At 39.3% G+C, this 14,467-nt stretch overlaps 4 protein-coding genes across 7 annotated transcripts; all 4 read left to right on the top strand.

Annotated features, from left to right (window-relative positions):
• Positions 1-280: 280 nt before the first annotated feature.
• On the top strand, positions 281-3,477 carry Oscillin (glucosamine-6-phosphate isomerase Oscillin). 4 transcript variants are annotated; one of them, XM_046631399.2, is made up of 8 exons: positions 281-323; positions 406-644; positions 1,199-1,264; positions 1,392-1,526; positions 1,652-1,936; positions 2,108-2,466; positions 2,704-2,785; positions 3,074-3,477. In XM_046631399.2, the coding sequence occupies exons 4-7, from the start codon at positions 1,403-1,405 to the stop codon at positions 2,779-2,781; spliced, it is 846 nt and encodes a 281-aa protein (XP_046487355.1). In that variant the 5' UTR covers positions 281-323; positions 406-644; positions 1,199-1,264; positions 1,392-1,402; the 3' UTR covers positions 2,782-2,785; positions 3,074-3,477. The 4 variants fall into 4 exon arrangements, with proteins under 4 accessions (XP_046487355.1, XP_046487357.1, XP_068993168.1 ...); XM_069137067.1 differs by lacking the exon at positions 281-323 and having other exon boundaries at positions 334-644; XM_046631400.2 differs by lacking the exons at positions 281-323; positions 406-644 and adding an exon at positions 729-979.
• Positions 3,478-4,117: 640 nt separating this feature from the next.
• LOC124221421 (uncharacterized) lies at positions 4,118-6,278 on the top strand. Its single transcript, XM_046631398.2, has one exon. The coding sequence runs from the start codon at positions 4,533-4,535 to the stop codon at positions 5,778-5,780; it is 1,248 nt and encodes a 415-aa protein (XP_046487354.1). The 5' UTR covers positions 4,118-4,532; the 3' UTR covers positions 5,781-6,278.
• Positions 6,279-7,265: 987 nt separating this feature from the next.
• Positions 7,266-9,629, top strand: LOC124221285 (uncharacterized). Its single transcript, XM_046631151.2, has one exon. The coding sequence runs from the start codon at positions 7,693-7,695 to the stop codon at positions 8,938-8,940; it is 1,248 nt and encodes a 415-aa protein (XP_046487107.1). The 5' UTR covers positions 7,266-7,692; the 3' UTR covers positions 8,941-9,629.
• Positions 9,630-9,776: 147 nt separating this feature from the next.
• On the top strand, positions 9,777-13,142 carry LOC138190332 (uncharacterized). The gene has a single exon (XM_069136987.1). It carries the CDS (start codon positions 11,424-11,426, stop codon positions 12,666-12,668), a length of 1,245 nt encoding a protein of 414 aa, XP_068993088.1. The 5' UTR covers positions 9,777-11,423; the 3' UTR covers positions 12,669-13,142.
• The last annotated feature ends 1,325 nt before the right edge of the window (positions 13,143-14,467 follow it).

The following is a 14,467-nucleotide window of genomic DNA, read 5'->3' as shown; positions in this document are numbered from 1 at the left end:
CAGTAAATATCTTAATAACCATGATTTGTTTTTATTTTCGTAGTTTAGGTTGTAGTTGTGTAAATTTATTTAACCAATGTACAAAGCTTATGAATCATTTTTTATACATTTGATTTCATTTGTTTCGACCACTACAGTAGTTGCCCTTCGTTACAGTAATAATCATTTTCTCTATTACTCACTGCTTACGTGACGGTAAGTACGACAGAGTCGGGATCTGTAACCGAAATGAGTCTTACCATCCAGTTATGTTGAACATTAGTTCCACAAATTTATTTCGTGTCAGAGAGCGCTACGAAATTGGGGACGCGAAAAATGCGAGCGTGAGTTCTCTAGGCTTATCTCTGTTCGAAATGATTCACTATTTGTCTATTTACATTCAATAATAGTTATCAAAATTTACAGTGCTCAGCTTAAGACTTATCACGCTAAACTTAGAACAGTCGGAACTTTTACCCATTGAACAACAGCCATACGTTCAACGTGATTGAATGATTCATTATTGAAAGTTATCAATCTTTCGGTTCCTCACGAAACTGACTTTCGAATGCGTCCTACAAATAACTAGTCAGCTGATCCACACCGGTTGATTATTATTGTTCTGAGAGCCGCGACTTGCAGGTTACTTGTCACTTCCAACAAAGGTTTGATACATTCACCACTTTTTACGCCTAATCTAAATTCTAAGTTACCTTCCTAGCATCTATCGCACTTATATGCTAAATCACATTATCGTATAAATTGTAGAACGTGATAATTTCGCTATGAAACGCTTGAATAACGATTCAATTCCAGCTGACACATTCCGTGCAGGTCATCGGTTATTGACCTCCGAAATAAGCATAAAAATGTCTTTCTTAGTCTTTTTTCCGTCCAGAGTGGTTTTAATGTGCAGCTGGAAGCAGTAAACGGTTAGCATTCTTGCAAATATTATTCCGAACCTGCAAAACTGCTGATTATTATAGCTTGTTATTAAATAGTAAGTGTAAAATATTCACTGCAATCTTTTTCAAATCGTACTGGTTGTACATTATTAATATGCCTGCATGTTTCTTATCAGCCACAGCCAAGATAAGCGGTCAATAACATGTTTTTATCTACTTATAACAACCTACTTTTCATCTCTCCATTTCACACTGACGTTTATGTCAGTTTCAAAACACGATTAACAGATTGACTTTTTCATTGCATACTGCAGTCGAGACTAGAGGACAACGAAGTCAATTTCAATTTTGTTGAAGATTTTACAGCTGCCTTATAAACGGTATGTGTGGAAAACGAATTTTTAAATATTCCTTTTTTAAACAGAGTGTAAATGACAAATAAAAAGCAAATTTTTATTCTGAATAATAATGTAGATTAAAATACTTTATCTTCTTCAAATTTTTCAGAACTGCTAAAAATGCGTTTGGTAATCTGTGACACAGTTGACTACGTGGCCGAGTGGTCGGCTAAATATGTCATGAAAAGAATCAAAGACTTTAATCCTAATGAGAATAAGTATTTTGTAATGGGATTGCCCACAGGTATGTCAGAGTTAACGATGTGTGATTTTTATGAAAGTCTGATTATAAAAAGAATAGAACGGTTCATTGTTTGTAAGTATTTGATTTTAATAACTTTTTGAATAAAAACTATGCTTGCTTTTCAGGGGGCACACCGCTTGGTATGTACAAAAAATTGATAGAGTATTACAAGGCTGGAAAAATATCTTTCAAGTATGTCAAAACTTTTAACATGGACGAGTACGTCGATTTACCCAGAGATCATCCTGAGTCTTATCATTATTACATGTACAACAATTTCTTCAAGCACATAGACATCGATCCTAAAAATGCACACATATTAGATGGCAATGCGCCAGACTTGGTAGCCGAATGCGAGGAGTATGAGAGAAAAATCAAGGAAGCTGGAGGCATTGAACTTTTTATCGGAGGTAAAAATCCACTTTATCATCTTATAGATTCCTTCCTTCCACCTTTGTATTTGACTATTTCGAAAAGTTGATTTCCCATATGCAAAATGAAAACTTACGACTTTGTTTTTATTCCGTAACAGTAACCATTAATTCAATACATTTATGGTTTTTCTGTACAATTCAACTCAGGTATTGGTCCTGACGGACATATTGCGTTCAACGAGCCTGGATCATCCTTGGTATCTAGAACCAGAGTAAAGACTCTTGCTCAGGATACTCTAGAGGCAAATGCTAGGTTTTTTGGTAACGACATAAACAAAGTTCCAAAGCAGGCGTTAACAGTCGGAGTTGGTACTGTCATGGATGCCGTTGAAGTGATGATTGTTATTACCGGATCTCACAAGGCGTTTGCTCTCTACAAAGCCATAGAAGAAGGCGTTAATCACATGTGGACAGTATCGGCTTTTCAACAGCATCCTCGTACCCTAATTATTTGCGACGAAGATGCGACCTTAGAGCTTCGGGTTAAGACTGTGAAATATTTTAAGGTAAAAGTCATGCTTCCTCATAATATGAGGGTCAATTTTTTTTCTACCTGTTCGTAAATCTGCACTGGGATTAACAATTTCATTTGTTGAGACAATTTGACTTTGGAATAAATCCATTGAATAATCTCTTTCTAATGCCGGATGACGCTTTTACGAGCATTTCTTCAGAGCTATTTTCATTTGGTGTGTTTTTACGCTTATTGAAGTAGTCCTTGTAACTGGCACCATATTGTTTAGGCTCTGAGCGCGGTTCATCGCAAATTGATCGAAGAGGATGGAGCTGTGTTCCCTCGCCGATCTTTGAACGATGTCTAAAACGGTAGTGACTTATATCTATAATAATTTAACGATCAACAAACAATCCTGTAATAGATAAACACTTTTTGAAAAATCTAAGTAATTTGCAATTGTCGATATTCAAGGCAACGCCACCTCAGGGCACTGTTAACGATCACTGATCATTAGTGTTTTTCATCTATCAGTCAAAATTTATATCAAGATATGTTGCAGAAGCTAGTTTGAAATTTGTGTTGTTCGTTCCACGTTGAGTGGAATGGTAATTCCTAAGCTTTTGATTTTAACGGTATATTTGTTTTTATTATTTCAGAATTTGTGGGGCATTCACAGTAAGTTGGTAGAGGAGGCCTCCATATTACCTGAATGAAAAAAATTTGATATTCCGACCGTCTTGGCAATGAAAAAAATAGACTGACCACGACATCTCTTTTAAATATGTACGGTATTGAAGATATACCGATTCTTGCCTCTGATCCAGCTAGCGAAAACTCAACAAATTGTTACGGATAACGAGACTGTGAGTCGAATCTATGGCAGTAGTTTATAACAAGTTTCGAAGATGGGATAGAAATTGGCCGTTTGTTTGTAAGAAATTGATAATTTTCACTGAAACTCTGAAAAGTATACAATTCTCAGTACTTCTATAGTTCTATATCGGCAGTATATCGTGCTCAATATAACTATTTTCTTCAAATAAAAAAGCCTCGTACCTGCCATGTTACTCGCAAAATTTTTTTATTATCAACTATTACCATTAGATTCAGTCATCGCTTTTGTGAAAACAATGAACAGAAAAAAGAAGTAATTATACCTACTGTGTATAATGAGCAATACCAGTATGATCAGGTATAAAAAATACATACCTGTAAATATATAAGAAATTATATTATATTTTCAGATTTTTATCAGTTATATAAGCTTATATATATATAAGCAACGTATAATTTTTCGTTGTCTTTATTGAATCATACTATATTATAATGATATATAATGTATAGTAACTATTTTAATGTTAACATTTTGTACGCGGTTATGTGTTCTTCTGGAATTAAAATATGAGATTTGCAAAAAATTTCAATCCTTGGAAAGTTTCCGCCACAACAGCTTTGTCTCCACCCCTTTCTCCTTCTGCCCATGTCTATATTCAAGTCCCAGTTTTTAGTGAGTAGAAGAATGAGAAAACCACAAGCTAACGACGCGTCAATATCCTCCAACAGTCATAAGCGACTTGCGGTAAAGAGGCAAAGTGAAACTTGTGAAAAAAGCAGCGGACAACTGGAGCTACAGGAGGGGGAAAAGAGAAAGAACATACCGCGAACGAAGTTGCAGCACAGTGTAAGTTGCGAATGCGCAATGCGGCCAGCTACGTGCGACCATCAACCCGTACAACGTACCCTGCCTTTCTGCGAAAAGTTTTTGTGATTCCACTGTTAGATGGAAATTTTTCACAATCAGCGGTAGGGAATGACTTATCGCAGAAATCACGTTAATTACGCGTCAGTAGAACAGCAACGTGGAATTACTCTCGGGTACATACACTGTGAGTTCATATTCACGTGTGTAAGTTGCTGATACGTCACGCGTTGCGTGAGCACGTGGATACCAGTGTGTATAAACAGGTGGAACTTCGTTTTGAACCATCCATATTAGCTCACAGTGGGCATTTCATTGATAAATAAGAGAATCTGGACAGGGACGGAGATTATTGCTACTCAATTTTCTCAGCTTCGCCGAAACCCTGCGCTCACTGTTGATCGTATGAACTAGCGATGACTGATGAAGTAGCGAAACTTTGCCACGAGAAAATCGATGTCGTCCTACGTGATCTCGACGCTCTTCTACGGAAAAAATTCGGGGATGACCTCGTTGTCGACAGTTTTACAACGAGTAGTCTAGTTCCTCCAGGAGAAAACTATGGAAGCTCGATGTTTAAGGTTGAGGCGATTGTCAGACGCGGTGGGCCGGGCTCGGAGCAGGAGAAATTGTCCCTTGTTGCTAAAATGGTGCCGCCGACGGAGTTCCAGAAGAAGATGTTCGACAGTCCGTTCACCTTCCGCAAGGAGATTTCCATGTTCAAGGTCATCGGACCGGCCTACCAAGCCTTGGAACGCGAATGCGGCATCCCCGAATCCAAAGTTTTCGACATACTGCCAAATTTCTACGGTGCAAGACTGTCGCTGAATGAGACGGAGGACACGTTTGATCACGATGCGGTGATCCTGATGGAGAATCTCAAGATGAAGAACTACGCCTGCCTGGACAGAATGGTCGGCGTTGACTTGGCTCATTCGAAATTTCTCGTTGAAGCCCTGGCGCGATTTCACGCCTTGGGTGTCGCCATGAAGTTGAAAAAACCGGACTTGTTCAAGGTTCTCAAAGAGCGTGCAAAGTCGGTGGAATGCGACGAAGAAATGCCTGATGAGGATGAGACTGAATCGGTATTGGCTATTTTGAAGAAGACTTCTCTTCTAGTCCCACATCTCGACAGGATTGAAAAGGCGTTGCGTACTTTTGACACGGAGGCATGGACCAAGGAACCAGACGAGCCTTGGGGTACGATAGCTCATACAGACCTCTGGGTAAACAACGTCATGTTCCGTGACGATGCGGATGGCAATCCCGAAGACGTCAAGTTCGTTGACTTTCAGAATTATCTCTATCTGAATCCGATGATGGATCTCGTATTTTTCATCGTCTCGAGTTGCGAGAAGAACGTACAGGATATTCACATGGGCGAACTGGTTGATTTTTACTATGAAAAGTTCGTATCTCATCTTGTGAGATTAGAATGTGACGTGGCGTTGTTCTCCAGGGAGTCTTTCGATGAGCAGTTCGAGGCCGCCGCCAAAGTCGAGTATCCGCACTGCATGTTTATGACCAGAGTTGTAAATGCAGATACTCGGAAAGACCTTAACATGAGTAGTCCTGAGCAATTGTTCAGCAATGAGATTACTGATGAGTGTGGGAAACGAATGACCGAGATCACGATCCAGTTTGTTGAAAAAAATTGGTTGTGAGCTATTATTATCGTTGCGAAAATTGGAATAGCTGCATTTAGAGATTGGAGAAAATTTATCGAACCTTCAGCTTCACAGACAATATATTAGCTTTCAGCTCACGTGGTTAATGATCTCGTGGTGAAATCCGCAGAGCGAGGATTACGTGCATCTGATCATCATTTTACTGAAGAATCTAAAGAAAGAATTGCAAAATTGTATACCATCTGTTTGGTTTATTAATGTTGAACTTTGCACTGATAAAGCGTTTTTATAATTTTGTCGAGATTTTTAAGTAGCCTAATCTCTTGAAGCTACATTTTTGATTCACCCTTGACTAGCTACGAAACATAATATATCAATTCTTTTATGCAGTACTGGTGCACATAATATTTCTCATACTTAGATCGATTGGTGTTGGAGAAAAATTTCATGTATTCCCGTAAATCTATTTTATCACATAATATTTGTAAGAAATTTTACGCCTGTGCATATTTTATGTCCAATAAAATATAAACTTCGGACGGTTATCTGAGAAGCTTTTACTTTTCCCAAATTAACAAGTCAGCTCGCTGCAACTTGGCCAGCAAACGAGATATTTTGCGATTACAGAAAATTTGGTAAAGGTTTCGTATCCGTGCTAGTGAAATTTATCAAGTCAAGTACAGGGATTTAATAGGGAATAAAACATCAACCAGCAGTGTAATGTAAAGTATAATCTTGAATTTCAATTTATGAGGAGTGACTGTGAAATAGGTACAACCACATTCTGGGGCGAATAAGATCAGAGCCTCATGTTATATTCTTGGTTAATTACCTGAAAACTACGTGTAAATTCCTTGGCATAAGAAATTAATGAGTGCAAGAGCATTATCGTGTAACAAATGTGTCTCATTGTTGCACAATCTGTTTTGTAAGTAATTTAAAGTGGCATTCGTTAGGTACCAGAAGTTGATATTATTCAAAAAAAGTCTAATATGAGGGAAACTGTTGACGTGTTGTGAGAGGAGCTGAAATGATTTGCGAAAACCTACTTAGAATGAATATTGTTTGGTGATCTTGATGCTTTTTTGCAGAAACGAATTGAGGGTGTATGATCTACTTGTCCTTGGTTTTATAACGAATACTTGGTACTTCCGGGTTAGAACTATATATGCACGAGAATGACTTACCGGCATATCCTGGAATAATGCGTCAGGACAATATTTGAATTTTGAGTGTGAATAATATGATCTGTGGGTGGTATATTTTTTTTTTGTATACAAGTGGTCTGGATTTTCCAAGTTTTTCAGCCATTTGAAAATTGCCAGGTGACCGTTTCGCTCGCAACTTTCCGTATTTATTCCTGAAAATTAATATTCTAATCTATCATTCTGATGTTCATAAAACAGTCGATATTGTATTGTACAATAAACGAGTGACGAGAAGAGAGGGAACTTGCAAGGTCGTCGAACGTTGAGAGTGGGAGGAGAAAAATAGCCGGATAAATTGGAAGCGTGGTGTTGGATTTAGACGCGGCTAGTGTGCGGCTTAGTGACGTCTGACGCTCTCGAGAACGTTAAGCTTTTCGCATTGGATAATAATATTCGCGAATTCAATGTAGATAGGAACGTGGTGATTTCAAAAGATAATCAGTTTTTGCCAAACAAGCCTCGATTGTTAATTAAAGGTAACAACATTGTGTACAGTTGGAAAGTAACGGGGCTAAGTCACGCGCACGCGCAACGGAAGTTTACGTAGATAATTACATCAGGCGGACACAACTAAGTTGATTATACAATCACGTGATACACATTGGCAGGATGACAAGTGGATACGTGCGATAGTTGGTCGAACCGAGCATCTCAATTGATTTGATAATTACAAGGACGCCTGAACGTAGATAGACTGATATTACTTCTAGTTATTTGTTCCACTTTAACTTGAGTAAACGATGAAGGATGAATTGGCACAGTTTTCGCAGGGGAAAATCGATGTCGTTTTGCGCGACCTTGACGTTCTTTTACGGAAAAAATTCGGGGATAGTTTAACTGTCGACCATTTTACAACGAGCAGTCTCATCCCGCCAGGAGAAAACTATGGAAGCTCGATGCTTAAGGTCGAAGCGATTGTCAGACGCGATGGGCCGGGCTCGGAACAGGAGAAATTGTCCCTTGTCGCTAAAATGATACCGCCGACTGAGTTCCAGATGATGATGTTCGACAGTCCGTTCACCTTCCGCAAGGAGATTTCCATGTTCAAGGTAATCGGACCGGCCTACCAAGCCTTGGAACGCGAATGCGGCATCCCCGAATCAGAAGTACTCGACATACTTCCAAATTTCTACGGTGGAAGACTGTCGCTGAATGAGACGGAGGACACGTTCGATCACGATGCGGTGATCCTGATGGAGAACCTCAAGGCCAAGAACTACGCCTGCCTGGACAGAATGGTCGGCGTTGATCTGCCGCATGCGAAATTTCTCGTTGAAGCACTGGCGCGGTTTCACGCCGTGGGTGTCGCCATGAAGTTGAAAAAACCAGAATTGTTCAAAATGTTCAGAGCGCATGCCAAGTCGATGTCAATAAAGAACGACGGATTTGACGATATAATAAAATCGATGTTGACGGCCTTGAAGAAGGCTTCCGATGTCCTTCCGGAAATTGGTAAGGCCGAAAAAGCGCTGCTTAATGCAAAAGTCGATCTGGACTGGCTCAAGGAACCGGTCGAGCCCTGGGGTGCAATAGCCCATATGGATCTCTGGGTGAACAACGTTATGTTTCGAGATGATGCGAATGGCAATCCGGAAGACGTTAAGTTCGTTGACTTTCAGAATTATCTCTACCTAAACCCGATGCGGGATCTCGTATTCTTCATAATTACAAGCTGCGAGAAAGAAGTTCAGGATACGCGGATGCGTGATCTCGTCGATTTGTACTACAAAAAGTTTATATCTCATCTGGCGAGATTGGAATGTGACGTGACATCCTTCTCCAGGGAGGCTTTCGATGAACAGCTCGAGGAAGCCGGAAAAATTGAGTATCTGCATTGCTTGTTTATGACCAAAATTGTCACTGCAGATACTGAAAAAAACCCCAGTGCTGCAGATTTCAAGGATGTGTTCGGCACTAAGATTACGGACGAGTGTGGCAAACGAATGGCCGAGATCACCTTGAAATTTGCCAAAGAAAAGTGGATATAAGCTATTGTTATTGGTATCAACACCCATTAGACTTGGCGGCTAAAAAGAATATTGCATTCGTTGCCGATCTAATCGGTTAACCTTTGAAACAAGACTCCGGTCTTTTTTTTTCTATCAGTCATTCGAATGCAGTATTATAACATTTGCTGGCACCTGTTTGATTATATTTTTGCTTGTTATACGTGATGATTCCTTTACATTTTATTACGTTCCTGAAATAGATTACCATCTTACAGTTTCAGTTACTTCTTTCCGTAGAAAACGAAATATGAATACCAAGGATACAACTTTTCCGTGGATTTAAACAAACGGCACCACAACATGCCTTATATGTATAAATCACCGAGTAATAAAGAATACAAACATGCTGTAAATAACGTTGAAACTGAGAGATATTGACGAAACGCAGACAAACTAAACGAGATATAAGAAAAATAGTTTTCGTCCTTCACTGTCAGGAATGTGGATGATATATTTTTAACATATATCATGGTAGCAAATATATGTATCAGCACAGTATTCGTGTTATAATTACAAACATTTTTATATTTTTTTATAAATGCAATAATTGTATTTATTAAATGTCTACCACTTGTAATAATCAACTTTCTTTCCTCGAATTCATACCTGATGAGCATTTCCAACGAGGGTGTTAATTAAACAGATCTTGTTGATGTTTCCTTAAATAATAATTTCGATTAGTAATCGTGACGTTAACCGCATGTTTATTCAGATTCCTCGTCGATTTTTGACTGTACGGTGGAACTGTTTTTTTTTTTTTTTCTTCACAACAACGCACGTTGCACACGGTTTATTTTTACTATTTCGCGCAGTAGGTGGTTGTCGAATTGTCCCTTACATGTGACTTATTATACGCACAAATAAACTGTGCTCGCAATTATAATGACTGCAGGAGCTTTTCCTCGAGACGCACTCGTACGGTAGATAAGAACTCCGTAATGGACGAGTGTGAATTTAAACCTTAGACCCAGAAAAAAATTATGAATTATTTTCACGTGTAATTCAGCATGTCTCTCACAATCCGTTTCATATACGAGGTAAGTTTAAAGATAAAACGTATAATGTAGCGCGTGTACTCGCAGAACTACTTTATTACGCAATATCCGCATGAAATAGGACTACTGTTATAGTAAAAGAAAAACAAAGCTTGTATACAATAATCTAACAATCTCTTACTCGCACAAGTTACGACTTGGCCAGCGAGTAAAAAATTTAACTATTATGTGATGGATAACACAGGTCTACAACCATATCCTGGAATAAATTCTTAGCTGTAAGTAAAACACAAAAATATAAAATTGGTTGTTCGTTCAACGTTGTTTTCTACGTACAATCATCTTTCAATCATTTCAAACGGCGGTTGTACAATCTCTAAAACAATTCACAGTAGTATTTTTAAAGCTCAACATGTAACGCGATTTGCCTATAAACAGGCGGATCCATGTTGTCTTTCAATCGTTTTTCACCTACCAAACGTCCCGGTATCTCCGCAGGTATAATCTGTATAGCTGCAGAGTATTTGCTTGCGTGAAAACAAAAATTGTTGATATGCAGAGCAGGTGAAGTACGCGTATTTGCTCTGTCCAGTTATCGGCTTGCTGAATACGAAGATCAAATTCGTCCTAACTTGCCAAAGCTTGCGTTATAATTTCACGTGTCCGTATAATGGCCATTATCTGGGCGAGGTGAATTCGAATTCTAGCTTTACGAAAAACTGCTACTTGCCTGTAGTAGCCAGTAAACTATGGGATTTGCGGTACTGTGGTTTTAAAAATTTGATGAAGTTTTTATATTTCTGGTAATCGCGTTTATTGAGGGAATATGGATTGAAAAATAAAAGAGCTTTGGTAATTTATAAGCATGACTGCATTTCCGTTCATAAGGAATGAGTTTGAAGTAAATAGATTATAATAGATAGGATAAAAAGATTATCCATATATATATATTTATAATCCCACAGAAGCATTACGTTGCAGTTTTGGTAATTACATAATAATTGAGTACAAATTACTTGGTATAAGAAATTCATGTTGTTGCATGAGTATGACGACGTAAGAATTGTGTCTAACGGTTGCGTAATCTGAACTGTAAATCATTTCTGGTAGCATTTGTGATGCTCGAGAATAGAAGTTGATGTTATTTGAAGAGGTGAGAAAAACCCTTTGTTTGTCGTGTGATGAGCTGGAATGATTTGCGAAAACGTATCAAACATACATACCGCTTGTTTGTAAATTAGCGGTGGATGTAAACGTAGAATTTTCATACCCCGACATGTTTGCCAACTAGTGTACACCATCAAGAGTGTTTTTTATCTACCGGTACGTCATACAACGGTGTGGTTTACAGAGGGGACTTGTGCAATAAATATGAGAACATCCTTCGTTAATAAAATTAGTCGTCACTTCGCTTTTTGGCGGCAGACCTTAGACGTCGTTGTCATTCGTGCGTGATACGTTACCGTCATGGGTGATGCAGAAGTGAAGTTTCCAGAGGGAAGAATCGAAGTCGAATTGCGTGATCTCGACGTTCTTTTGCGGAAAAAATTTGGAGACAGTCTGATCGTTGACAGTTTTACAACGTGTAACCTTGTGCCTCCGGGAGAGAATTATGGAAGTTCGATGCTGGGCGTTGAAGCCGTCGTTAGACGCGACGGGCAAAGCTCGGAACCCGAGGAGCTGTCGCTAATCGCAAAGATGACACCGCCGACTGAGTTCCAGAAGATGATGTTCGACAGTCCGTTCACCTTCCGGAAGGAGATGAACATGTTCAAGGTAATCGGACCGGCCTACCAAGCCTTGGAACGCGAATGCGGCATCCCCGAATCAGAAGTACTCGACATACTTCCAAATTTCTACGGTGGAAGACTGTCGCTGAATGAGACGGAGGACACGTTCGATCACGATGCGGTGATCCTGATGGAGAACCTCAAGGCCAAGAACTACGCCTGCCTGGACAGAATGGTCGGCATTGATCTGCCGCATGCGAAATTCGCAATCGAAGAGCTGGCTCGGTTCCACGCCGTGAGTATCGCGGTGAAGTTGAAAAAGCCGGACGTCTTTGAAGAGCTTAAGGAGAACGCTAAGCTCCGCAACTTCGAGGCGGAGATGTTCATGGAGTTCATTACGTACCTGATTAATATCGTCAAGGATGTTCCAGTTTTGCATCCACACCTGCCCAGGATCGAGAAAGCCCTTTCACGACCTGTTTCCGATATTTGGAACATGATACCGGAGGAACCTTGGGGTGCGATAGTTCACACCGACCTCTGGACGAACAACTTGATGTTCCGCGTTGACGCTAACGGCAAACCGGTGAGCGTTAAGTTCGTCGACTTTCAGACGTACATGTACCTCAACCCGATGCGGGACCTCGTGTTCTTCGTCATCTCGAGCTGCCAGTCGGAAGTTGTCTCTCTGCACGTGGAAGAACTCGCTGATTTTTACTACGAGAAATTCCTCTCTCATCTGGCGAGGCTCGACTGTGACGTTAATTTGTTCCCCAGGCATTCTTTCGACGCTCAGTTCGCCGCTGCTGCTAGTTTAGAGTTCTTTCACTGCATGTTCATGGCAAGAATTATCTGTGCGGATGCTAAGAATGACCCCAGCACCGCTAATCCGGAAATAGTGCTCCAAGTTGAGCCTACCGATGAGTTTCGCAGACGATTAACCGAGATTACTTTAAAATACGTTAATGAGAATTGGATATAAATTGTCGGACTGTTGTTGCATTGAGGTATGAACAAGTTCTCTGAATAATCGTTAGAAAATTTTACTGTCACTCAAGCCACGTAAGTCTTGCGGACCATTCAACGTCTGACGGCGTGAAGGACCATTGAGCGTTCAATAAGGAGGTAAAGCATGGAATAAAGCTCTTGTTCCGTTGACGACTCGAAAATGGAAAATCGTCATAAATTATTACAAGTACGCAGTTCTGCGCTGTGCGTTGTTTTATCAGTGTGAACATAATTTCTAAGGTTCCGTGCAGCTCTCAGCGAGATGTTTATCTCTTAAAGTTTCACATACTGTTTATTTATCCTTTAAGACTTTTTAATGTAATCGTGATTTGTTATCACTACTGTTCTCGATGTCTAATGCTTATAGTTATATAGATCTGAGACTATACAACATACCTATGAGATATTATGTAAATAAACTTTTCGCCGAATGATGTTTACAAATTTATATGGCTCTGTATTTTATTCACTAAATGTAGTAGAATGGGTCTATCGTCGTCTGAATCAACGTTGGTGATGCGTAGGCTTGCAGAGTAGTCAAAATAAGTGACACGTACAGACGACAGAAATAAAGTTTTATTTCTCGATATCGACGATTTTCATGACCTCTTTAGAACCTATTACTCAGAAATCATCGACTCCCAAAGGGTTCACGAAATATTAATAAGAAATTCGTAGAACTCATGCCGTTTCTTTGTTTCTGCGTCAAATTAAAATGCATAAGAGTGTTTTTTTCCAAATTTAATCGAAAATGAGCGGCTGGTCGAACATTATGATTAATTCCGTGAGAATTGCATTGGTACGTGACGGGATTACTTGAGGGAAAAAAAAAGTTATGGACGCGAAAGAAATTTCAGTTGACTTACCAGTCAGAAAAAAAGCACAGCTCAGTTAAGATCTTGGATCATTTCAATATCGTTCACGTGCCGTTGTACGTCCCGAGATTGGACTTAGCCAAGCCTTAAGATTGTTTGTTAATTAATTGTTTAATTTCACGATTTCCCGCCGACCACAAGTTCGAGAGATATGATATCTGTAAAGCCAAAACATATCAACCCGAAAGAATAAAGATAATGCACAAAAGGCAGCAGCCTTGGTGATGTACGTCCTGAGACGATTTGCAGTTTGGCAGATAAATTCAAGGTCCGTTAGGTTTGTCGCCTGCGAACGAAGTCCGTATTAGATTTTTTGCATGTCACAAAGTCGCAATAAATTTCGCCGGGTACATAAAATTACGACTGCAGTATAAATCTGTATCACGATGTAATCGTATGCGGCTTCATTCGCTTACTGATATTGAAAGTACATAAAGATATAATAACAAAATGAAGAAATTAAAATTATAATCAACTGTAAATCTTATTCCAGGCCCTGAAATCACAAATTTCAAACTCAAACCATACAATAACAATCGTACCTACTTATATATTCGTAGCTCGATTCTCTACATCGTATATGATAATTCCACAAGTATTCTTCGCGTTATTTTCACTGAATAATGTGGTCAGATTTCAATTTCATAGTCTTCATCTCGGAACTCTGCTCGTAACAAGCATTCGTGCTTTTTATTTATTGCTTAGAAGTACGTTGACGTCATCCACAAGTTAAACACGAAATATATACAGCGATTTGATTGATTGGTTATACCTATGCAGTTTCACCTTTGCCTCGTACAAAATTCAAAATCCTCAATCAAAATTCCTCATACAGTACAAGTACAGTACAGTCGAAAGGGACCGTTTACTGAGCTTCGATTAACGACTTTACGGAATT

The sequence above is a fragment of the Neodiprion pinetum genome, chromosome 6 (assembly GCF_021155775.2).
Source record: "Neodiprion pinetum isolate iyNeoPine1 chromosome 6, iyNeoPine1.2, whole genome shotgun sequence".
Lineage (NCBI taxonomy): Eukaryota > Metazoa > Arthropoda > Insecta > Hymenoptera > Diprionidae > Neodiprion > Neodiprion pinetum.
This window is presented reverse-complemented; position numbering and strand designations above follow the sequence as displayed.